The sequence below is a fragment of the Zootoca vivipara genome, chromosome 6 (genome assembly GCF_963506605.1).
Source record: "Zootoca vivipara chromosome 6, rZooViv1.1, whole genome shotgun sequence".
In the NCBI taxonomy this organism is placed as follows: domain Eukaryota; kingdom Metazoa; phylum Chordata; class Lepidosauria; order Squamata; family Lacertidae; genus Zootoca; species Zootoca vivipara.
The window spans coordinates 32,874,939-32,900,910 of NC_083281.1; the positions used below are offsets into that span (position 1 = coordinate 32,874,939).

Genomic DNA, 25,972 nt, shown 5'->3' on the forward strand with positions numbered 1-25,972 from the left:
GGGGCGAGCCAGTCAGAGTCCGCCAGGAAGCCGAGAGCGAGCCGCGCGGTGTGTCTCCTCCTCCTCCTCCTCGCTCCCCGGACAAAGCCGCCGCGGTCTCCGCCACCACTACCGCCCCCGCCCCTTCGCTTCCCCCCCGGCCCCCCTCGCCTCACCGGCGCAGCTCACCTCCGAACGAGGCCGCCGCCAGACGCCGCCGCACGGAGCCATGTCGGCCAGCAGCCTCTTGGAGCAGGTAACCGGGGTGGGGGGTGAAACTGGCTGGCGGCGGCGGGAGCTGGAGGCGCCGCGCTGGGAAAGGCCCCGGCTTCGGGCCTACCGGGCGGCTGTGGTGGGGGCAGCATAAACGGGCAGGGAGGAGGCCCCGCGCGCCCTTCCTCCTCCCCTCGCGGCGCTCCCGTTTCAAACGAACCCCTGCCGTCAAGCAGGGCCCGGCCTTCCTCCCGCCGAAGTCTCCCCGAGGCAGGCGGAGAGGCCTAGGTTTTGCTCTCCGGCTCTTTACTATCCTTCGCGTCTCGGTCGGGGTTGGGGTTTCCCCCCCTTCGCATCCTCCTCTTTTTGCCTCATCGCCTTATGTTTCCCTTTCTCTCTTTCTCCTCGCCGCTGCGCCGCCGCTGCCGCTGCAGAGACCTAAGGGCCAAGGCACCAAAGGTGAGTTGAGGGACCAGCCGCCGTGGCGGGACCTGGAAAGATCCATGAGGGGTGGCCGGGGAGGTTGTACTTCCCTTTTTTGGGGTGGGGGGAGGGTGGGTGGTGGAAAGGTAGCGCGTTTTCCGTTCATGGAGGACGCCTCGCGTCCCATTTTTCGATCGGACCTCTTGTTTCCTGAAAGGCGTGCAGGTGAGGCGAGTTCCTGCCGTGCCGCCGTCTCTCCAGGAAACCGTAGCGTGGGTTGGTGCATGGGCAACACGCATACGTATCCGTGTGACTTTTGGGAAATAAAATGAAACCGAACGTGGCAGGGAGGAATGCAGCGTGTTTTCCCTTAAGCAATGATGCCCCCTTGGGCAAAAAAACTGGAGGAAGTCGTCATCGTCATACGGTTTAAAACTTCTTTCTAGTTATATATACAGTATATGTGTGTGTGTGTGTCATGCAAGGGAATCCCAAATTAGTTGATTGAGATGAGAGTGACGAGTTATCCCTGGTTAAGAGGGAAAGTGTGAGTATTTAATGGGCTCTTTTAATTTGGCAGAGCAAGGAGCTGGGTGCTTGCAAATTAACGTTTTGAGCTAATTGCAGAAGTGAGTCATAGTTAAGAGGGTGCACTGCACATTAAAAGGTGGCAGTAGCCAGTTTATGTTAGTGGACTGTGGGGGTATTGCATGTTCCCATTTTTTTCTAGGCTTCACCCACCCTCAAAACAAAACCAAAAAACAACACACAAACACAGCGAGTTGTAATAAAAAGATAATGTATGACTCCTGGGGTAGTAAATGTGATGCCCTCCAGATGTTGGTTGGACCCTAATTCTCATCAATCCCTAGTATGCATGGGCAGTGGTCAGGTCTGATGGGAGTTGTAGTCTGGCAACATCTGAAAACCGCCCCATTGGCTATCCTTGGATTGCAGTATGAAGATAACAGCACAGAAAAGGGCCCTTTGACAGCTTTTTCAGGAGGAGTTCCTGTAAGCAAAACTGGTGGCAGTGAATAACTGGACATATGTGGTTTGCCTGAATATTCAGGCTAAAGGATAAGGAATTGACTCATTAAGTTTCTATAGCTCTTTTAAGGTGAACATAAAGGAGAGAAGCTTTTAAAGGCCATATAAATGAGAATAGTTTGTAATGTTAAAAAAAGTTAAGGGGTCACTTCATGGGTTTCAGTTGCAGAACAAAATTCTGCCAAAGCCTGTACCTATGTTTCTCCCTGGCTCACTTTGAAATTCTTGTCCATATGAGATGGGGTGCTCGAAGGGGCAAGTTCCTTCAGTAAGTTTAAATGTAAAGCTAAAAGATGCTTTTTGTGGCTCACATAGCTGCAAACAGTGTAAAGAGAGTTCAATTGTGTGTTTGATAATTGCAGCATATACAGGGAATAATTTGCCCTTTAGTTCCCAAACCTTTACAGTGGAATGGGGCAGAATTGAAACAGGAAAACTGACATATTTCATTTTCTCTGTGCAGGAATAGGGATCAGGTGGTAAGACTTTCTAGGTCACAGGGTGTGGCTTTTAGACAAGATAGAATAAATTATTGGTTATTCTATATTGAATAATGCTTGTTATACTTTTTTTTTTTAGTGCAAAATGGATCGGTGCATCAGAAAGATGGATTAAATGATGATGATATTGAACCTTATTTGAGTCCTCAGGCCAGACCGGTGAGTGATAGAAAACGTACCTATTTGTTTAATGGGTGGGGTGCATTAGTAATTGTTTCCTTTTCTGCTATCTAGCTTTCAGGATGCCTTTTGGGCTTGACATTGTACAGTTAACTAACTGCTGACTGAACTGGCAATGCTATATAGATAATCATATGTAGAACATATAGAAATGTGCAGTGCACTGTGCTGGGAGCATGTGGTAACAACTGAGTGTTAGCTGAACAATGCTTATAAATGTTGCAAACCTAGCATTAAATAAATACCCCCCCCCCAAAAAAAACCCTCACCCAGTTCTCCTTAACATGGGTCCCGGTGCAAACTTCTTTCAGCTTCCTAAAGGAAGCGTAGATTACATATAAACTTCTGTATCTGTTTTAAGCTGTATAAATCATTTAAGCTTCTTTAGTGGACCAAGGCCACAATCCTCAGCACACTTACACCCTAAATTCTATGCTTGAAATTCTGCAATTAGCTAAACTATATTTAATCAGAAAAAGTGCCATTGATTTCACTGGGACTTGCTTTCAAGTAAAGGTGCTTAGAATTGTAGAATAAATCAGAGTACAGGATGACTTAGTTCTAGGAGATTTCATTTAGAACACTTACCTTTTTGATTTTCATCAGCAGTTTATTTGTGCGTGAAATGAGGGATGCTTGTACTTTAGTTAGATTCAGTCTTCTGATTTAGATGAGAGCTAAACCTTAATATCAGTTTCATTTTGACTACTTAAAGACAGCCATTATTCTTCATACTTCTAGAAGGTGTTTAGGTTCACACTGTGGCTGGGATCTGCTGGGAGAGAATTCCATCATTGTCCAATAATACATTGCTGCATGCCATAGTGTATTCTAGTGCACATTTAGCATAATCATGTAGGCACATCTAGTCAGTCTTTGACAGGATTAAAGTAGCCTCAAGCTGTTCAGTGCATCCTGGATACATGAGTATCTTGAATTGTTGCCAGAAGACCACTGCCTCTTGAATCATGCTGTAATGTGCTCCCAATCACTGATGTGTCAAGACTAGCTAAAGCAGATAAAAACATTGCAGTAGCAAGCTTCAAAGTTGCAAAGACACAACAGGTGGCTTTCAATTCTGAATTGATAAGAAGGGGCAGTTGCCTTTTCTGCTGATAACTTTGTGAAAAGTGTTCATGCCACTGAAGCTACAGCTGTGTGAACAGATATAAGAACATTCCATGCATGTAAACCTGAGGAACCCAGGGCAGACCATCCCCCATACATGCTGGATGTTCCTATTTTCCTGCAATCAAAGGTCTGCTACTCATCATTACCTCACTTTTATTGGCTTCAGCTCCAGTTGGCTTGTCTGCATCCCGTTCCCCACTTACCCTGGATATCAAGTAAACTGACTACAGGACCTTGGTCGGATGAAAAGAAAAGAGCTGGGTGTTACCAGCGTACTTATGACACCTCATGCCAGGTCTTCACTTGATCTTGCTTAGTGGCCTTATGTTATATATACATGTTAAATAGTAGAGGGTGGAATCCTGTGATGCCTGGAAGTTTACAGGGAGCTGGGTGGTTCATAGTGCTTGAGGTGTTCCTTGCCAGGAATGAATGGAAATTCTTGAGTAATTATGTAAATATCTTGCAGGCCTTGTAGTAGTGATAGCAAAACCATGTGATCTGTTGTTCCAGAGATCCAGTATGTTGCAATTACTTACTTGTTCCATGGTGAAAAATAATTAGATTTGGGGGCTCAAAAACAGTTTTCCTACTATAATTGAACATTAGAGTGGCAGTGCCAGAAAACAATCATCTGGATGCATCTAAAGCAGGCATCCCCAAACTGCGGCCCTCCAGATGTTTTGGCCTACAACTCCCATGATCCCTAGCTAACAGGACGAGTGGTCAGGGAAGATGGGAATTGTAGTCCAAAACATCTGGAGCAGGCATCCCCAAACTGCGGCCCTCCAGATGTTTTGGCCTACAACTCCCATGATCCCTAGCTAACAGGACCAGTGTCAGGGAAGATGGGAATTGTAGTCCAAAACATCTGGAGGGCCGAAGTTTGAGGATGCCTGATCTGGAGGGCCAAAGATTGGGGATGCCTGATCTAAAGTGATAGCAAAATCATATATTTGGCAGCCTGTGACAACTGGCTGGAGTTATCCAGGGTGCTCTCAAGCAGAGAGAGTCCTGGACAATCTTAAATCTCATTAGATTTTGCTTAATGCTGATCCCCTCTGCCCTGATCATTGCCCAGTGTTTTGTTAATAAAAAAAATATGCACATGGGTGCTACTTGCACCTGGGTTCCGATCATCACACCCCTCACCACTGGTAGACAATGCCAACAAAAAGTCCATCAAGATGAGAGGAAGCCCCTAGATACCAACTTTTAAACTCCGAATTAAAACATTGCTTTATTTGTGAAGTAGATGTCAACATTTAAAGCGCTAAATGGCCTCGGTTCAGTATACTTGAAGGAGCGTCTCCACCCCCATCGTTCTGCCTGGACAATGAGGTCCAGCACCGAGGGCCTTCTCAGTGGTGGCGCCCGCCCTGTGGAACACCCTCCCATCAGATGTCAAAGAGAAAAACAGCTACCAGATTTTAAGAAGATATCTGAAGGCAGCCCTGTTTAGGGAGGCTTTTAATGTTTAATAGATTACTGTATTTTATTTTTCTGTTTGAAGCAGGCCAGAGTGGTTGCTGGGGAAACCCAGCCAGATGGGCGGGGTATAAATAATAAATTATTATTAACAACAATAACAACAACAACAACAATATTGGTAGGCTTGAGATAATTCTGCCTTTGGATGTAGGGAACCTTGGTGTTAGCACTTCATTAACTGGACATTGGTTGTTACATTATAGTCCTTAGTCTTCTCCTTGGAAAGTTTACATTGCTAGATATGGAATGTCATCTTTGTACTCTTCAATTTCTTAGGTCTTCTGTAAACAAGAGAGACTTTGTTAAGCAGCAGGTGATTTTTGTGGTCAATTTTGCATTTGGGGCAGTTCAATGACAGTTCACTATCAAGATGAGGGGTTTTTATGTGCCTATCCCCCAGTTCTGCAATAGATTTGGGTGTGGGTGAACTGGACCATTGTCACAGTGTTTTGTGAAGTTGAGCACATCCAGCATCCAGTGAGCCCAGTGCTATCAGTTTACATCCTTAATCTTTAGGTAGTGGTGGAACATATTCTTGATTAACTTCAATTAAGATTTAAAAATTCATGGTCTTTGTGTGCAGCAGTATGCTCAGTTATGCCATTAATGCCTGTTTATTTGCTGGCATTAAAAGGAAGAGTTCTGGCAAGCTTGAGAGATATGTTTACCCTGTTAAAGCAGTTGGTCCTTGGGGGAGCTGTTTGGTTCCTGGAGTACATCTCAAATGCATAGCCTCAAAAGAGCTTACAAAAGTAACATTTTGCAATCATTATTTAATGTGATGCCATGCTGGCAACTGATATTTCAGTTTAATGAATGAGACTTGCAGGTCATAAGTTCATCCTTTGAAAGGCTTAGGGCTGCACCCAAATTAGTTCTAATCAAAATAGACCCATTGAAATTAATGTGCATACCTAACTAACCTATGTCCACTAATTTCACTGGGTCTTCTCTGAGTTGTATTTTGTTGGATACAACCATTAGTTTCAAATATTTACTCTCTTAGTATGTCAGATTCTTCCTTTTCTCACTCTTTGATCAGTTCAGTTTTCCAAAGGAAACCACAGTTTGTTTTCCTGCTTCTACGGTGACTGTAGCAGAAGCAGAAAAAGAAGCAGACATGCTTGTTGTCTGCCGCCCCTCACCGCCTCACTTCTTGATGATATTTTTAAAAAACTTTAACAATGTGGAGTGATATGACATAATCAGTTGCTACTCCTGCCACACATCACACTTGTGATACAAAGTTTTGTAGTGAGTAAACTGAACATTATCATGCCATATGTATTGAGTTGTGTCCAGCTGAACTTTACTACCCTGTTTCTCATATTTTAAGACATACCCATAAAATAAGCCATAGCAGGATTTTTAAGCATTCAAGGAATATAAGCCATACCCCGAAAATAAGACATAGTGATAGGCGCAGCAGCAATGCCGGCCGTGGCAGGAGGAGGAGGAAAAAAATAAGACATCCCTTGAAAATAAGCCTTAGTGTGTTTTTTTGAGGAAAAAATAAATATAAGACATGTCTTATAATATGAGAAACACGGTAAGAGCAGGCCCACCAAATTTAACAGACTGAACTTCATCATGGTTATTACTTTCAATGGGTCCAGTCTGAGTAGGTCTAGCATTGGATACAAGCCATTATCCTTAAGCATTAGGGAGTTGTGGGTTTGTGGCAGCCATGATTTGCTTGCAATGTGTTGTTTGGGTCTAAGTCAACACTTAAATGCAGTCTAGGTTGTTGAAGCAGAGAGGGGTTGAATTTGCCAACTTTTCATTCTTTTAGTAGCAGCAGTTATGGTACAGATATTATGGCATTGGCCAGTGATGAGCTTACATCACAGAATTATTGTGAATGAATGAGAACTTTCTTGCTTACAGTACAGGTATGGGCAACCTGTGGCTCTCCAGATGCTATTGGACTCCTGTCAACCCCAGCCAGCATGATTGGGAAGCTGTTGTAGCTGAACAAAATCTGGAGGGTCATAGGTTTCCTACCAGTGCTATAGTACCTTTGCAACCTAACCCTATGCCAGTCTAAAGGTTAGTGCTGTGAGCGGAAGGTTGCACTTCAGTGATCTACAGTGCAGCTGCACAAGGCGGAGATGCCACTTACTTTTTGAACTGCTCATAACTTAATATTTCTAGAAACCATAAGGTTGAATGTGCAAAGATGTATGTGCAGAACTGCATAGGTTCTTCCGCTGTGCACATGGTGCTAAAGAGGCAGTCGAGTATTGATAATTTTAGCAGGTGTGGTCTCCTTGCTTGGCATAAATCAACCTTGACATAAATCTTTCCACCACCTGCAAAGTTTCTGTTCAGACATTCAGAAGTGTATGATCCCCTCGCCCTCCATCACAGCTTGTATTCTATTTGAAGCCAATAAATATAAGTTGCAGCATTCATGGCACATCCTCTGCAACGTGTCTGTATCTTTCATGGATAGGGGGATGAAGTACAGTTACTACCTTACTGTTGACAAGGGAGGCATCCTTGCTGCAGCCTCTGGAAACTGTTCGTTGGCTTATGAAGCATAGCCATAGCCCTTTTTCCCAATGTATCTGAATGTTTTTACTTACATTAGTTGAATCTATCCTATGCTTCCTGCAGGGAGCTTCTCCCTCACCAGTTGCTGTGGTGTTGGACTGGCTCCCAGGTGTAGAGTGACACTGTAAGGTGTTCCCTTGAGCTGGGTGTCCTGTGCCCAATCTTATAATCTACACAGACTGCACAGCAAAATACATGAAGAGGGTCTTGGTTTAAATGGCTTTGAAATCTGAGACTTGTCAAATACGTACAAAACTACTCATACTTGTAAGTCTAGAGACAAAGATTTTATCCTTTCATAGCTTGTTGCTGTTCTCACCTTATGTGGGTCTGCTGACCAAGTAAAATGGGCTGAGAGATGTTTAAATGAGAATACTTTATCAGGAAGGAATGTTTCTGCTGCTGTGGGGTCAACAACTTATATTGTAGCTGAGTGATCAAATAACTTTCACCTATGATCTTGCATTCTAGAGCAAGATGAAGCTTTAGGCAAATTACTTAGTATCTCAACCTAGCCTGCCTCACTACTTTGGGCTTCTTGATGGAAGATCAAGAGACATACAAATTGTGAATTGTGAACTTCTAAAAATTGACAGGGAACAATTTCAAAAGAGAGGGCACAATCTTCTGAGAAGTCCTGTAAAAATTAATGGGTGCTGTCCAACAGCTGTGCACATCTTATTATGGCTTTTACAGGAGGAACTCTAAATGTGCCCACAGAGTGGAGCATGGGTTTTGTCTACATTTCTTCCTTTAAATCTTATACTTACTGGTAGATCACAGAAAATGCATTATCCTTTTTTATTGGTAGAGTGGAGTGCAATGTAAGGTTAATTCTGAGAAGTTCTTAGTTACTGGCAGATACTCTGGGTATAAACCCCAGAAACAACTTAAAAACTTCAAATAATATACATATAATTGAAAACTATTCTGAACTTTATTTGGATTTTTTTAAATTTGAAATTGTAGTGAATTTTCAACCCAGACTCAAGTAGAAAGAACACAGTTAAAATACAACCTGGTCAGAACTCTTTATCAGTGGTAAAATATACTGATCTTGATAATGTCTTGGGCTAAAGTCATTAATGTGCTAGTGCTTTGTGAAGCACCAACCAGATACTTTCAAATGTTTGAGCCACTTTGGATCCTAATGTTATCTGAGCCCAAATGCATGTAAGTTTAAACTGGACCAAATTATTTAGAAAGAAAAAAGCTGCAAGAACTGAGCCCTCCCTTCACTTTTTCATTTTTGTTTGAAGCATTTACTTGTATAAATTTTGATTGTAATAAAACCTCCAAGTGCCTTTGTAAGGAAGTATTAAATCTTATCAGCCTGGTAACCACATAATAATCATCATTTGAAACCTGTTAATTGCTTTCTGTTATTCACTGGTATCAATATGCCAACAACCTTTGATTGTATCAATGGTGCCTGCTGCACTCATCAGTTTGCTTAACCTTAATTGTGATTACTTTTAGTACAGTGGTCTAAGAAGAGTAGCAATTGAATGCTTTAAATGGGTAGTATGACCAGCTGATCGTAGTGTATATCCTGCTAACCTACAATATGGGTAAGAAGTGCAAACACCACATGTGCTAGACAAGTGGGCACATTTTGGAATATCTTTGTGGTTAAGGGTAAAATGCAGAATGATCCAATTTTCACTGATACTTTAAAACCAATAGCTTATTTTTAATTTTATTATTTCATTTGTCAGTTGCTTTGTACAATAAAAAGTCTCAAAGCAACTTGACGAAAGTGTTCAGTGATAGCCACAGGTTTCAGTAAATAGGCTTGCCCTGAAAGTACAATGTGGGGGAAAGGTCTGTGGAAAGCATATATTGTTTCATGCTGCAATGTACTATTCATTTAACTGTTCAGTTCTTGCTTTTCTCTTCCAGAACAACGCGTACACTGCAATGTCTGATTCCTATATGCCGAATTACTACAGTCCATCCATTGGATTCTCCTACTCTTTGGGTGAAGCTGCTTGGTCTACAGGGGGTGATCCACCAATGCCCTACTTAACATCTTATGGACAGATAAGCAATGGAGAACCTCACTTTCTCCCAGATGCCATGTTTGGACAGCCAGGGGCCCTTGGCAGCACACCATTTCTTGGACAGCATGGCTTTAACTTTTTTCCAAGTGGAATTGACTTCTCAGCTTGGGGCAATAACAGTTCTCAGGGGCAATCAACTCAAAGTTCTGGATATAGTAGCAACTATGCTTATGCACCAAGCTCATTGGGTGGAGCCATGATTGATGGACAGTCTGCTTTTGCTAGTGAGACCCTGAATAAGGCACCTGGCATGAATACCATTGACCAAGGGATGGCAGCTTTGAAGCTAGGCAGCACTGATGTAGCAAGCAATGTCCCAAAAGTGGTTGGCTCTGCTGTTGGCAGTGGGTCTATTGCCAGCAATATTGTAGCTTCTAATAGCTTGCCTCCAGCTACCATTGCTCCTCCAAAGCCAGCATCCTGGGCTGATATTGCCAGCAAACCTGCAAAACAGCAACCCAAGTTGAAGACCAAGAATGGCATTGCAGGGACAAGTCTTCCACCACCTCCCATAAAACATAACATGGATATTGGAACTTGGGATAACAAAGGGCCAGTGACAAAAAATGCTTCCCAGGCTTTAGTTCAGAATATTGGTCAACCACCAACCCAAATATCTCCCCAACCGATGGGTCAGCAAATGAGTAACAGCCCTCCAGCTGTGCAGCCTTCCGCTGGACAACAGCCACAACCCCTGCCACCTCCACCACCCCAAACAACTCAGCTGCCAGTGCAGCAACAGGCAGCTCAGCCTGCCCGCTGGGTTGCACCTCGTAACCGTGGCAATGGGTTTGGCCAGAATGGAGTGGATGGTAGTGCAGTTGGACAGTCTCAGGCCACTTCTGGTTCTGCCCCTTCGGAGCCACACCCAGTCTTGGAGAAGTTGAGGTCCATCAACAACTATAACCCTAAGGATTTTGACTGGAACCCGAAACATGGTCGGGTTTTCATTATCAAGAGTTACTCTGAGGATGATATCCATCGTTCCATTAAATATAACATCTGGTGCAGTACAGAGCATGGTAATAAGAGACTGGATGCTGCTTACCGCTCCATGAATGGAAAAGGTCCTGTTTACTTACTGTTCAGTGTCAATGGCAGTGGTCATTTCTGCGGAGTTGCAGAAATGAAATCTGCTGTGGACTACAACACATGCGCAGGCGTGTGGTCCCAGGACAAATGGAAGGGACGCTTTGATGTCCGGTGGATTTTTGTGAAGGACGTTCCCAACAGCCAACTGCGGCACATTCGCCTAGAGAACAATGAGAATAAACCAGTGACCAACTCCAGGGACACTCAGGAGGTTCCTCTGGAAAAGGCTAAGCAGGTGCTGAAAATCATTGCTACTTACAAGCACACCACTTCCATCTTTGATGACTTCTCACACTATGAGAAACGCCAGGAGGAGGAGGAAAATGTGAAAAAGGTAACTTGCCAAACTGCCAGGATTTGGTAGGGAGTAGAAACAAAGGGAAGGAATTAGGTGTGATTATATGAGATGAAGTTGACCATGGCCGCCTCCTTATAAGTGGGATTGAAGGGGATGTCATTGCTCTGTAAACATTTATTGATACGCTTGTGTAGCACACAAATACGTTATATTGGAATACTGTTAGCAAACTTCAAATAGGCCTCTTTCCACTGACACAGTGAAAGGGCTAGATGAGGGTTCTTGCAGTCTTAGTCATGTGTGACTTTAACGAAGATCAAATTGTTGATCTTCAGTGAAAAGTGTGATTGCATTTTTGTTTTTGGCCAAAATGTTTAATATGATTTCCCCATTTTGTACTTGCAATTTGTTTGTATTCCTATAGCTATGGTCTTTTGACTCGAGCAATAAAATTAACTTGACATCTCTAAAATATAATTAACCTGACATCTCTAAAAGATATGCTGAGGAAGGTTTTGCTTCTTGGGTGGTTGGTGAGAAGATGCTAATAAATGGGAAGTAGAAACATAGGGCAGGATCCAAACACCTACTTTGGGCATGCCCAAGACATTGATGACATCTGGGGGAAATACTTGACTTCTGAATAGGAGGCCCTTATTTCATATCAAACTGCTTATGAAACTTCACTGTTTCAAAAGAGGCATGTCATATGACATGAGGATTGCCTTTTGAGGAACACAAGTCCATACCTCCATTGGGCATCAGAAGCCAATTGCATTCATTTTCTTATGTAGGTCTTTGAAAGATACTTTATATACATCAGGAATGGGGAATCTGTGGCCCTCCAGATGTTGTTGGACTCCAGCTCCCATAATCATTGTCTATTGGCTGAGACAGCTGGGGCTGATGGGTAGTCCAACAACATTTGGAGGGCTGCAGGTGCCCAATTCCTAGTACGGAGTAAGGATGAAATCCAGTGCTGCTGTTCTGCTTGCAACCCTGGGTTGGAGGACTGAAGGGGAAATAAAAGATTTTCCTCCCTATCTCCTTTGCTGGATCAGAAACACGTGGAATGACAGCATTAACACTAAAACAAATCCTGTGACATCTCAAAGACTAACACATTTATTATGGCCTAAACTCTTCACAAGATAGACTCCCTTCACCAGATGCCTGTATGGACTAGCATAATTGCACAATACTAATAGTATTCCACTGTAAACCCGCCTAAGTGTTTGCTTTCCCTTTCGGTATACATAAGTGCAGGTTTTCTGGCACTGATGATGAAGAAATGGTTGTAACCTACCCTAGGACCTCATGGTGAAGGGCAGGTAATAAATTGAATGAGTAATAATAGGGCACACACTTTTAAAAAAAAGTTGCATGGGAAAGGTTAATGTGCACAACCACCTATGGGTCTCAGGTTACTTTGAGAGCCTTGAAGGGTGTTGTTTTTTTAAAAGACTGAAATACGACCTCCATCATTTTTACAACAGTGGCTTATGAGGCACCTATGTTGTAAAAATGCAATGAGCAAAGAAGCAAAACTAAGTGGGCAAAATAGACCTTGGAGGTGCTTATGTTTATGGTTTGTAGAACTTCAAAGAAGGTGCAGGAAGGAAGAATGGCAGAGTAGCACAAGTATATTAATTCTTTCAAGTCCAGTGGGTACTTGATGGTTTCAGGCACTCCTTTTTAAAAATTATAGTACTTTTGTTAAAATTCAGTTTATGCATTAACAACAGCAATGCAGACAATGTTAAAAGCTGATACGCTGCTGGAAAAGCATGCTTTTAAGTTAAAAGCTCCATGAGTTGCCTTTTGTTCCTCCTTGAAGTTAGATCAGTGGGCCCTCAAATGGACAAGTAAAAACAGTATTATTGTGTCCCTAGTATTGTCTAAGCAAAGTGATTTTTTAGAAAAGTCTGTACATTTGTTTTATATAAGACTGCCACAGTCTGAGAAGTACATTAAAAGTGGTTTGGTTTGTAATAGTTCAGTGTTTAGCATATCAGTTTTGGATGTGTCCTCCATGTTACGAGAATCTGACCCTAGCCATGAATAGGCAAGACAGTACAGTTGGCAGAAACTCTTTAAGCAGGAGCTGACTTATACTTTTAATGGAATGTAGTAATGGTTTTAAGCAGAAGCGGTGCTTGTCAACCTCTTTAGGTTGCTCGGTCCCAGCTCCTGCCCACCTAGCAGTTCGAAAGCACATCAAAGTGCAAGTAGATAAATAGGGACCGCTCCGGCGGGAAGGTAAACAGCGTTTCTGTGCGCTGTTCTGGTTCGCCAGAAGCAGCTTTGTCATGCTGGCCACATGACCCGGAAGCTGTCTGAGGACAAACGCCGGCTCCCTTGGCCTGTAGAGCGAGATGAGCGCCGCAACCCCAGAGTCGGACACGACTGGACCTGATGGTCAGGGGCCCCTTTACCTTTACCTTAGTAATGGTTTTAAGCAGAAGTGGTGCTTGTCAACCTCTTTAGCATGTTCTGTTGGCTTCTGGAGAAGAACTTCCACATCTAAGTTATCCAGGCACCTGTAAATTGGCATAAGGCTTATTGGTCCACTGCAATTTGTAACAGAGGTCGTTTTTCAAAGAGCTTTTTGTCTTCACAGTTGGCAGGAAGATGGTAAGAGATTCTCCATCCCTGCTCTTTGAAAGATCAACACTTCAGTTTGCCTGATGTGTAACTTTTTAAAGCTACAGTTAATTTCATTGGTTCGGGATCCACCTAATACTGTAACACCTCCAGTGCTACTTTGACATGGAAGTATTGGGAAAACTTGTATTTTCAAGTGGCTTTGGATTTATAACAATATTCTGTGAAACTGTAGCACCCTAACAGCAGTCAGAATGTAGGGATACAGTCAAACCTCTGTTCCCAAACACCTCCGTTGCTGAATGTTTTGGCTCCCAAACGCCCAAAACCCAGAAGTAAGTGTTCCGGTTTTTGAAGTTTTTCGGAAGCCAAACGTCCGACACGGCTTCCACTTGAGTGCAAGAAGCTCTTGCAGCCAATTGGAAGCCATGCCTCAGTTGTCAAACGTTTCAGAAGCTGAATGGGCTTACGGAACGGATTATGTTCGACAACCGAGTTTTGACTGTACAGTCTTAAACCCAGGCAAGAGCAGCTGCTTTTTGTATTGTCATGAACCACTTGATGTTCCAAGCAGTGTTTGGGGGGCAGAGGTATATTCTATAATAAAGCACCACCTGGCAGCAAGTGCTAAACATTTTTATGAGTTCCTTGCAGTCTTGCATATCTGAGACATCATATGTAAAACCAATAGAAAGCTGTAATGAGTGGGACATCTATTAAAAAATAGTTTCGGAAGTCATGGTGAGAGAAGCACTTAATGTTTTACCACATCCTTATGAAAATGTTACCAGGATGGATAAAACTGGATCATAGGAACCTGGGAAGCTGCAGGTTAGGACATTTGTCTACTCCGCCTGCAGCTCTCCAGGCAGATGATCCTCCCCATAACCTGCAACATGATCCTTTAACTGGAGATGCCAGACATTGAGCCTAGGACCTGCTGCATGCAAAGCATGTTCTGTACTACTGAACTGTGGTCACATGCAATATCAGGATCATCGGCTGCCAGTTGCCACCTCTGCCTAACATGACCTACTTCAAAGTAAATCTCAGTGAAGTTGGTAAGTTTTTAATGTGCCACAGTACTCCATTGTTGATAGAAAATATTTGTTCATCTTGTTTAGAGCTCTGGACTATGTAAGCAAAGTACATACTGTACATACTGTTTAGAGCTTTAAGAATTTGCCTAAAGATTTGCATTCTGCAATAGGATTTTTTGTTTGTTTTTGGCTGTCCAGAGGGGCACCTGAATAATGTAAATCAGACCAGCCAGAGTCAACAGTAAAGAGCCAAATTGAGCTAGGTGTTATAATACTAAGGTTTCAAAATGTGAATATGTGATCTTTGGTGAAATCTATTCAAATGAATGTTTCTTTGAATTGAATGTGTTATTCTAAGTGGCAACTCTTGGGTACTTTTGATTCAGAACAATTTGATAGCCCATTTCAGCATTGCATATAATCATAATTTGTCCAAAGATGGTGATGTCAGTACACTAACTGGTATGTGCTATGTTGGCCTCTCATCTAGTACCCTTTAGTACTTCACAGAACCCCAAAATGATTCTGAGCTCTCAAAAATCCTGAGATTCATTAAGCATGGATTTGCTAATTTGAGGAATTAGTCGAAGCCTCGCAGCAAGTATGGAGTTCTCTCTGCATATCTTAGAGCAGGCACCCCCAAACTTCGGCCCTCCAGATGTTTTGGACTACAATTCCCATCTTCCCCGACCACTGGTCCTGTTAGCTAGGGATCATGGGAGTTGTAGGCCAAAACATCTGGAGGGCCGCAGTTTGGGGATGCCTGTCTTAGAGCAATGTTTCTCAAACTTAGGTCTTCAGCTGTTTTTGGACTGCAACTCCCATCAGGAAGTTGAGGTTAGGGATGATGGGATTTGTAGTCCAGCAACACCTGGAGACCCAAGTTAGAGAAACACTGTGAAGGGTGAGAAGCACAGAGGAGTGGGAATAATCACTTGGAGACTCGCACACCTCTGATAGCCTCAGCAGCTGCCCTGTTTCCCTGAAAACAAGACATACCCATAAAATAAGCCGTAGCAGGATTTTTAAGCATTTGCACAATATAAGCCATACCCAAAAAATAAGACATAGTTAAGTTTAATTTTTTAAAAAATGCAGCCTCATTTTAAAATAGGCCAAATCAAAACCATAGGGAGGAAAACATAGGGGTCAGACTGATTCCAGCCCAAAGGCCAGGCGGAACAGCTCTGTCTTGCAGGCCCTGCGGAAAGATGTCAAATCCCGCAGGGCCCTGGTCTCCTGTGAGAGAGCGTTTCACCAAGTCGGGGCCAGTACTGAAAAGGCCCTGACCCTAGTTGAGACCAATCTAACCACCTTATGGCTCAGGATCTCCAAAATGTAGTTATTTGTGGACCTTAAGGTCCTCCACAGGGCATACCAGGAGAGGCAGTCCTGTAGGTACGAGGGTCCTACAGTATGCCACATAGGGCTTTAAAGGTCAAAACCAGCACCTTAAATCTGTTCCTGTACTCCACCGGGAACCAGTGCAACTGGTAAAGCACTTTAGACGAGCAGTTCTTCCTTGGAGAGTTATTTGGAGAATACTCCTTTTAAGAGGCCTATCTCCCATTTATACTTAAGGAAGAAAGCCTTCTCTGTTCTATGCTTATTGATAGTTATAATCAATAAAATAGCAGGATAAGCAAAAAAGCCCCAACCCCACAAAAATGAGCGCTCAGAACTTGATGCTAAATGTCAAACCATGAAGAATTCTAAAATTATTCAAACATGTATAGAAAAACTGCAAATTCCCTGGTCTGGTGATCACTAAGTGAGGGACTATGGACTATGGAGACCACGTTTCACATAAGGGAGCTCCATTCCTCCAAAAATATCAGATATGTAAATCACTGAATTCTGTAAATACTATACCTGAGCACTTGGAACTTGGTTGTTAAGCGTTCAGTGACTTGCACATTTGCTTTGCTCTGATTCAGAGTGTTCATATTTGCTCCCTTTTCCTTTTGTGCTGCTCCCAAAGCTAGTGTGTTTAGAAGAGAGGATTGATTGTAACAAAAATGGAGTCAGAGGGGAGCTTGTGGCTTAAAGACACTCCTATATCTTCCTCTGTCATTTGAACACTGTTCTTAGTCCTCAAGCCAGTTGCTCTGGCCTCTATTTGGGACTAGATTTAAAGGGCTTTAACTTTGTCCTTGAATCAGAGCCATAGCCAAGCTAGACTTGCTGTTCCTTCTTGCAGCAGGATGGTTTGAACAATAAGCAGGCGAACTATATTTCAGAATCCTGTGATGAAGCCTGGTTTACAGCATTAGGGTTCAGAAAGCTCTTCACTACTTTTCCTGATTTTGCCACTACTTAAATTTCAGTTAGGGTAATATCACTAGCAAGTGCCTCAATCTCCTTACCAAATCCACTTAACTATTCTCTTGTTTTTGTGTGTGTACCTAATTCTACATGCTTGGGTTTGAAAGTAAATTTTGGCAAGTTGCTAACGGGGGGCTAGTTCCAAACTAAGGCATGATGCAAGATATGAATGGACCATCTTTCAACCTTTTTAAAAGTAAAAAGCAGCTTTGGATCATGTAATTGGGAGAGCAATGACAGTGAGGAGGAGAGGATGTTATGGCTTGTGCAGGTGCAAAATTAGAAGTTATGCATGTGAACAGTTCCTGATTTATTTTTTTAATTGGAAAGAAACTGTGGGAAGACACTGCATCTTTATCTCCTGCAGAGAGAGAGAGAGATGTGGCTTGGCAAGGGTGATCTGAATGGACAAATAGCTGGAAGAGAAAATTAACTCTAACCCCCACAACTTTTCCTCTTCTCAGAGAGTCAGCCTCTTGTGGCTGCTGTACATTGTTTTTATAAGCCAGTAAGAACATGTTTGTATTATATTCCTTTGTAAAGCTTTAGGTTTGCCCCTGGACAACAGAGGAAGGTAGGTCATCACTTGAGCTAAGGGAATGAGGAAAGATGTAAGACAAATCACAACTGGTCTTCTAATCTGCAGCAGTTCATTAAATATATTTGGCCTATAAGCATCTGAAATCCTATTCAATCATGTAAAAGCACTTGTATGTTCTCTTTTGGCCTTTATTAATTGATAGATTACATTCTATGCTACCTGGGGTTGTTTAGAAATCGGACTGGGTAGGAATGCCTTCATATGGAGGAAAGGCCATAGCTCAGTGATAGAGCATCAACAGGTTCAGCATTTTCAGTTAGGTCTGGAAATGTCTTCTGTCTGAAACCATGGAGAGCTACTGCATGTCAGGGTAGACAATACTGAGATAGATGGACCAGTGGTTTGACTCAGTATCAGGCATTTTCCCGTGTTCCTTTGAAAATTGTTTTTAAAACATTTATTTAAAAATGAGTGAAGATACCGTATTTTCCCCTCTATAAGACGCCCCCATGTATAAGACCCTGCCCCCCATTTTTAGCGACTCAGTTTAAAGAAAATGTGGGGAGATGGCCCAAAGTTGTTGAGCTTCTCCCCCCATGCAGCTGTGGGCAGGAAACACTCCCTAGATAATTTCCTGCTCGCTGTGGCATCAGGGGAAGTTGCGCTCTCGCCAACTGGCTGGCGCGCTACTTCTCTCCCCATGCCACTATCCGTGTATTGGATGACCCCAGTTTTTTGACATGATTTTTGAGTCAAAAAATCTTGTAGGGTAAGTGAAATATGAGCAGGGTGGCCACGGTGCAGAATTTCCCAGATGAGAATAACTTAAGAGAGCCTGCATGAAGCAGTGGTTAGAGTAGGCTGCTGGGGAGACCCGCCTTGAAACTCACCGGATGGCCTTGGGGCAGGTGCTTTCTTTTAGCCCAACTTTTCCTTCTACTGTCTGGTGCTCTCCAGATGTTATTGCACTCCATTTCACAGTGCCTCTGAACATTTGCCCCTGCTGGCTGGGGCTGATAGGAGCTGGGTAATTTTGGCTTGCCCTAACGCATCACACAAGGTTATTTGTGAGGATAAAATGGGGTAACCTATATCCATGTTCACTGGGTAGGATACAAATGCAGAAAATGTCATTTACCTATTTTGTAAGAGCCCTGCAGCTCTGTTGGCACATTGGAACCTCTTCTTCCTCTCCTGTTCCCTCCTGTTCCCTGTTCACCCTCAAAATCAGTGCTGGAAATTTTGGGGACCTTCCAGAGCAGGTTTTTGGGGCGCATGTGTGAAGGTATTTCTCCTTACCTCCTCCCATTAACTCAGTGCCCAAACCATAGTCAGTATTTGTACAATACGTAATTAAAATAGTTTGTGAGACACTATTCATTCTAACTTCTGATAGGACTTCAAAGTGTATTAGTGCTACCAATTCTTGAAAGCATCTCTAAATTGCAGCTCATGTCTGTCACGTTTTTGCTTCCTGAAATAAAGTTGCAAAAAGTTTCCTTACTCTGTTGTTTCTGAAAGGTCATTTTGAAGGTACTGTATATTACTAGGATTTGTTAAGAAGCATCACTGCCATTTTAGTGCTAGTAGATAAATAGGTACCGCTACAGCAGGAAGGTAAACGGTGATTCCGTGTGCTGCTCTGGTTCGCCAGAAGCGGCTTAATCATGCTGGCCACATGACCTGGAAGCTGTACGGTGGCTCCCTCGGCCAATAACACGAGATGAGCGCCGCAACCCCAGAGTAAGGGGTCCCTTTACCTTTACCTTTTGGTGTAATGTACTCCATCGGGGTTGGAAGCCTCAGGCCTGGGGACTGAATGTGGCCCTCCAGGCTTCTCTGGTTGGCCCTTGATGTTTTCTCTTTGGCTACTCCCCTCTGCAGCCTGCACTGCCCCCCCCCCAAAAAAAAACTTGTGCTGCTTCATGTCTTCCTTGAGTGTCTATGGCTGGAATGTGTTATTGAACTTTGATAATGTCTCTTTCTTGCCTGGACAGGGGATGTAGAGATGAGCATGTGGGATAAACACATGGCCATATAAAAACCTCTGACTTTTCCTTTTGCCTCTAGTTCCTTCCTTGTGCCATGCATGCAGCCCCCGAAAAGATCTATGAAAGAATGTGGCTATCAGATTTTTCTCATCCCTGTTCTACATTATGATAACTGCCATATCATTGGCTCACAATGTATTCCCTTGTATACAAAGCTGTATTTGCAAAAGTGGAAAGCACTTCTTTTGAAGGCATTTCAAAGCTGCTTGTGAGGGTTTGTCCCATCAAACACTTTAGCATATGTCATGGGTTGGTGAAGTTGACGAAATCTTGAGGGATGTCTTGAAAAGCACTTCTGCTTAGATGCTTGAGCAAACATGTTTTGGACACAAGCCATTGGCTATTAAGCAATGTGCAAACCATGGTTTGGCTGATGGGGCTGTATCTCAAGCTCCCATGTTCCATATTCCTCTTGCACACTCAGATTTCCTGATTCAAAGTGAAGGAGGGCACCTCTGCTTTGTGCAACCATAGTATAGTTCTAGCTCTTGTTTGGAGGCAAAACAGAGGTTGCCCAAATCAGTTCAGTTTTGGATATGCTGACACACCGTGGTTTGCCAGAAGTGGGGTGTGAATTGGAACATAGGAGAGGAGGAACATGCAACGTCAAAGCATGATTCCAGTGAACTAAGTTGAATTTTTACATGTAGAGCAACCAGAATTTTACATACATTTGCATACAACATCTTAGTTGGGCCCCTAGTCCATTGCCTTGTTTGCATTGATAGTGTGCATATGTTTTTCTTCGAGAAGAGAGAACTTTCATATGCATAAGGCATCAGGTTTGGGAATATGACAGATGGTTTGCCCCTAGCATTTGTTTTCAAGGCTATTATCAGTGCAATGAAAGCTAATAGCATTAATTGCTTTCTAGGTGCTGTACAACGATGACTTCATTCAAATTATGGTAAATCTATATAATTTGTATGGTGATAAATCTATCAGATGCTAAATTCTTATATAGTATTTAAAATTCTGTGTTAGATAGCTAATGCATTATAGAAGTTTCAGATTGGCTTTGGTGCTTATAGTAACTACAGTCAATTTGTAGAAAACAGATGGTTGTGGGAATCAAGCGGTTGAGGGCATCATCTCCAGGACTTAAACTAGATAGGCAGAGCTTGGATTCTGGATTACATCTAGGTTGCAATAATCCAGTGGCTTGTGTTCAGTGCTTGTCCTACTCGAGGTATACCCACTGAAGTTAATGGACATTACTTGCTTAGTTTCATTAATTTAAATGGGTCTCCTCTGAGTGGGACTTACTTGGATACAACCTAAAGTCTTGTTTGTGAGGTTTCCCTTGAAGACTCTGGATACCTTTTTATATAGGACCACTTTTCTGTACCATGTTTTAACACAGTCCCAAACTAGGTTACCATGAGTTAAACAATTTAAAAATGTAATGCATAAAATTGCAGAACAATTTAAATAAAGCGGTTAAAACAAAAACACACTTTCAGTAAAATCCCTAACACCTTGTAAAATAAAACATTTTCACTTGTCTCTGAAACAAGATTAAGGAAGTATGTTGGGCTCTCAGGCAAGATTGATTAATTAAAATTAGCAAGAAGAAAAACCAATTTATGGTTATTACTGTTCTTATTGTTTTTAAGCTCCTTCCACATATTTTCCAGTATATTAAATGTGAAAAAAGCTAAAATCATTTAAATCAAGCTTCCTGTTGATTCTCCTTCATATATTTCCTAAACTATGGCACAAATCTCTCAACTAAATTATGTTAACTTGCAACTAGCTAGAGTATTACACTGTTTTAGACTTAAAACCTGGTGTTGCATCTTTGCCACACTGTATACCCTCTAAAGCAGTCTTCTTCTGGTGTCCTTCAGATATTTTGGACCACAACTCCCATAATCTCTGACCTGCTGGCTGGAGCTGATAAAAGTTGGAGTTCAGAACTTCTGGCAGGCACCAGGTTGGGGAAGGCTGCAGCAGGGTGTTGTGGGATGGAATTAGATCAGGAATGTCTACATGCAGGATGTTCTAAAGGAAACATTCTGGAATAGTCTACCTGAGATGATTGCCAAAACAAAAGACAACACTGGACAAATTATGGAAGGATATCTTACTGTGATCCATTTATGTCAGAACTATACCTTACATTTGCTTTTTTCTCTGGAGCCCAGGGCATCGGTAACTAGGCTTTCAGGTAGAGGGGAATAATCCTATGGAACAATGCTATGGAGAAATTCCAAATTTTATCCCAGGTCAGGTGGTCTTCCCATGTAACCTGTGCCTGCTCTTCTACTTACTCTGTGATAGATAACATCTTGTAGCATTACCTCTTCGGCCATCCTTTTCTGACAGTGTTGAGGGTCCAATCATAGATTGTTCTTTCCTGCATTGGTTTGTTCCTGTGTTTCATCAATAACCTTAAGGGAAAGTGGAATTCATAGCCTTTCCCCATAGATTATAGTCCTGTCTTGCACATTCCAGTTTGACAGATGAGGAAAAGAGACAATTGGGGTTTCCCTATGGTAATCTGGTTGGCCATGCATGGCGGATATGATAGGCTTATAGTTTGACCCAGCAGAGCTGTTCTTTTCTTACAACTTTGCCACGACCATCTTGAAAGTTAATGAAAAAATGGGGATTTGAACTGTTGATAGGTAATGGTCTATTGAATAGGCTGGCCTATTGAAAGTAGCATAGTTCAGCAAAGTGCTCAGGCAAACTCCTATGATGGAGTATAAACTTAAAGCATCAATACAATTTCCATTAAGGAACTTTGCATTAGTATGTAACTTAAAGTTTGTCTCTGAATTCCTTTAGATTTACGTGGGAGCAGAGTCTGCTCTGTTGGCATCCCTGCCTTGGTATCAAACGTGATAACCAGCTGATATGATGTTCTCAGTAGCCTGAAGGGATCAGTTACGCCTGAATAGTAAAGGGATTTCTTTGCACTCTTCATGAAGTGCTGCTAGTTAGCAGCTTAGCCTTCATCTTTTAGATGGGATGCATGCTGAGTGTCCTGCAATATATAGGTTCAGACCACATTAACTTTCTGCTTTTAGCGGTTAAATTATAAAATGATCAGGTAAATGGAAGATGCAGTATGATTACATATACAGTAGTTTGTTCACATAAATGGAATTGAATGCAGCTCAATTCTATCCTGACACCTTTTGAGTGGTGGGAGTGTTTTCAGTTGCCATCACCTCTGGAGAGCTTTATGCCTTTGTAGCTTAGTTTTCAGTTGGTGTGTCGATAGCACACTTTATACCAACTATTGCATTGCCGCTTGTTTACTAATTTTTTCACGATGTAAAAGAAGAAGAAACAGAAATTACCATTATCTGGTTCTGGGTTAGCCAACATTGTGCTCTCCAGGTGTTGTGAATGACAATTCCCATCAGTACCAGCCAGCATGATCAATGGTCAGGGATGACAGGAGTTGTGGTCCACAACATCTAGAGGGAGCTACGATGCCTACCCTGATCTAGTTAAATGTGTGCAGGTCCAAAAATTTGCTGATTGTTAGAAATACTGGGATCTCTAGGACAAAGCAGACCCAAGTGAATGTTTTTCATGATACGGATTGGCTTGCTTCAAAAGATGTTTTAGGGATTAAAATGTGCACAAAGCAGGTGCTGTCTGGTATATTTGGAATATGAGGAGGTAGCTTAACTCAGCTGAATATCCACGGAATGACTCTCATCCTAAGTCATTAACCTATTCAGCAGTGAAAATAATACTATTAAAATTTTTACATAACTGCCGTGCCACTAACTGCCACCTTTCTGTCTCTCTCTCCTATAGGAACGTCAAGGCCGTGTCAAGTAAAATGCCCTTCCACAGAGACTGCAGCAGACATGCTGCAACGTGGATATCTTTCAGAAAGGACGAAAAACTACACCAGAGAAAATTAGAACTTGTTTCATTGACTTCATACAAACTCTTATAAACTTACAGTTTTAAAAAAAGTATTGGAATTTCACAAGAGACATAGGACTTAAAAACAAAACAAAAAAAACCCTTCTAGGTAGAGTAGAGGTGAAAACTGTCCCCTTTCTTTTGGCTTTGGTTGTGATTTCAGAGCATACGCTTTGTTTTTTTGTCTTTTTACTATGTTGATCGGATTTTAAAGTCCGCAAGTGGCATATGCCTTTTTCTCTAATTTTTAAACCTCCTGCTTCCCTGGTTTCCTGGCCTTCTAAACCCCTCTTCTCTCTGGTTTTTTTTGACATTTGCACTTGGAACACCGAGTTGTGACTTTCTTTTGGACATCTACCATGGAAAGTGGAATAAATAACATTTTTTCCATGGACTGGAAGAGGAATTTTATGAAGAATTTGATTTTTTTATGCCTAGAAGATTTGAATGGAATCTGTCGGCAAGGTCGTGTCTGAGGGGTGGTTCATTTTCTCTCAAAAGTCAAATACGAAGAGTCCTAAGAAATGTTCTGTTCTTGTGCATTATATGGATTACAGATTAAGTCTGGCTTGATTTGATTTGAAGGCTGAGAACAGTGGTAAAAACTTGTTTGTTTACAGGAACATTAATTTTGGAAGAAAAATATTGTAAACTGTGTAGTGAATGTTTCTTCAGTTTTCTTGTTAAGCCAATGAGGAATGGGCACTGCCTTTCTTTCACCATTAATCACTTCTCAATAATAAACGTGAGATCCTGTTGAGCATCACTTTTTGGCCCCTTAGTTTTTAGTCCGTAGGCCACTGCTTTAACGCTTGTGCACAGCAACGAGAAGCTTCAATATGAGGAATAAAAGCAGGTGTGATGAACTTCAGCGAGGCTTTCCAGCCTCTAGTTCATTGGCTAGTTCTGGTCTTTTTCATTTTAAGAATTCACTTCTCAGGGAGTTGCTGCCTGACTATTATCTTAACACCAAAGGTGATCCCTACTCTAAAGCAAGTGGCATTTATGAGGTCTTCTCTTACAAGCCAGGTGTTTGTAATTGCAGACCTGCTTTACATCACAGTGGTGGTCTCTTTGATATTGGGGGATGATTCGTCTGGTGGTATGGGGCATTCCTGCCTACGTAAGCGAACTCTTCTTGTTTTCCGGGGGGAGGGGGAGCTATCCCAAGTTTGAGGTGTTATCTGAATTGCTGAGGTTTATTGTCAGCATATTGCAGCTGGACCAAAATGACAAGTAGAACAATGCTGGGATTAAGTTAATACCTGTTTAAGTAAATTGCAGTAGGGGATGAAGAATAAAGGGACTTGATTAGAATTAAGATGATAGGACAGAAATAATGACAAAAGTTCAGGCCAAATATGACCGAGGCTGCAGTTTAGTAAAATGATGTTGAGAGCTTGTGCTTAGTACTAATGTGACCTCTGTAAGCTTTTTGTCTAGACAAACAGCATTTCCTCTCTTCCCATTAGCCCAAACTTCTGTTCCATGCAGTAGTTTGGCATTCGCTCAGGTGACATGTTTAAAAGACCTCCAAACAATATATGCATGACTGTTCATGTAAAAATTTGCAGAAATTTGACCAAGTCAATAGCAATTGAACAGAAAGGAACCCACAGGTTATAGACTATTCTGCTCAAAGTGCTATATAAACAGGTCTTAACAATGGGTAATTGAACTAGAATAAAAGGGGACACTTACCGCACGAGACCTTGCAATTGAAGGGCTGCGAGTGGCGGGAGAGAATGTGGCCACCTAGATGTTCAGTTTTCAAAATTAAAGGAACAAAAAAAATGCCCTGTCCATTTTCCTTTGATCATGCACTACATGTTTTCGGGTGTGCTTCACAAGGATACAGAGGCAAACAAAGGTCTATATTTCTGACTTACCTCATTCATTTTTAACACGCTGCCCCTTGTTTTGCCTCTATGTACTTGTCAGTCTCAAAATTCAGTTCATGGTTTCTTTGGAGTGAAACATACCATGAGCCTTGGTTTGGACAAGCCAAGATTTGTTTGGCTTGTTTCCCGGCAGTGTTGCAGGAGCAGAGGAACAGCAAAGTGATTTCACCACCAGGCGCTAACTCAGACCTACTTGCCACCATGGGCTCCTTTGCAAGGAAGGGCAGGATATAAATTTAATAAATGAATAAATGCAGCAACTTTGCTGCGGGTAGATATCATGGCCTTGCCAGACCATAGAGCTATACTTCTTATTGTTTGTCCTTTTTAGGCCTAATAAAAGATGCAAAGAGGAGATTCTTATTAGCTTTGAATCTCCAACTCTTAACCAGCTAAAGCGATTCACAACACTCAAAATGTCTCTGCCACTTGTGGCTAAAAGACATTGAATTTCTTGTTGTGCTAGTGGTTTTGCAAAGGGCATTCCCTTTAGGCAAGCCTTTGCCAACTGATGCTTTCCAGATATTTTGGACGACAACTCCCATCAGCCCTGCAGCCAGCATGGCCATGATAGCTGGGGCTAATGGCAGTTGCCCTCCAGATGCTTTGGAATAGCCCAGGTTGGTGATAGTTGCTTAAT

General features: G+C 42.3%; 1 protein-coding gene across 3 annotated transcripts; it reads left to right on the forward strand.

Moving 5' to 3' along the window:
• Positions 1-24,197, forward strand: YTHDF2 (YTH N6-methyladenosine RNA binding protein F2). Of its 3 annotated transcripts, XM_035117909.2 has the most exons (7): positions 1-235; positions 627-651; positions 2,245-2,324; positions 3,643-3,771; positions 9,426-11,012; positions 20,412-20,444; positions 23,318-24,197. In XM_035117909.2, the coding sequence occupies exons 1-7, from the start codon at positions 209-211 to the stop codon at positions 23,339-23,341; spliced, it is 1,905 nt and encodes a 634-aa protein (XP_034973800.1). In that variant the 5' UTR covers positions 1-208; the 3' UTR covers positions 23,342-24,197. The 3 variants fall into 3 exon arrangements, with proteins under 3 accessions (XP_034973800.1, XP_034973801.1, XP_034973802.1); XM_035117910.2 differs by lacking the exon at positions 20,412-20,444; XM_035117911.2 differs by lacking the exon at positions 3,643-3,771.
• Positions 24,198-25,972: the final 1,775 nt, after the last annotated feature.

What these genes read in the sequence shown, in the direction of transcription:
- YTHDF2 (XM_035117909.2), top strand. Translation starts at nt 209, where the DNA reads ATGTCGGCCAGCAGCCTCTTGGAGCAG. An exon ending in TGAGTCCTCAGGCCAGACCG is followed by an intron (nt 2,325 to 3,642) that starts GTGAGTGATAGA and finishes TATTGGCTTCAG; the next exon opens with CTCCAGTTGGCTTGTCTGCA. An exon ending in ATGACTTCATTCAAATTATG is followed by an intron (nt 20,445 to 23,317) that starts GTAAATCTATAT and finishes TCTCTCCTATAG; the next exon opens with GAACGTCAAGGCCGTGTCAA.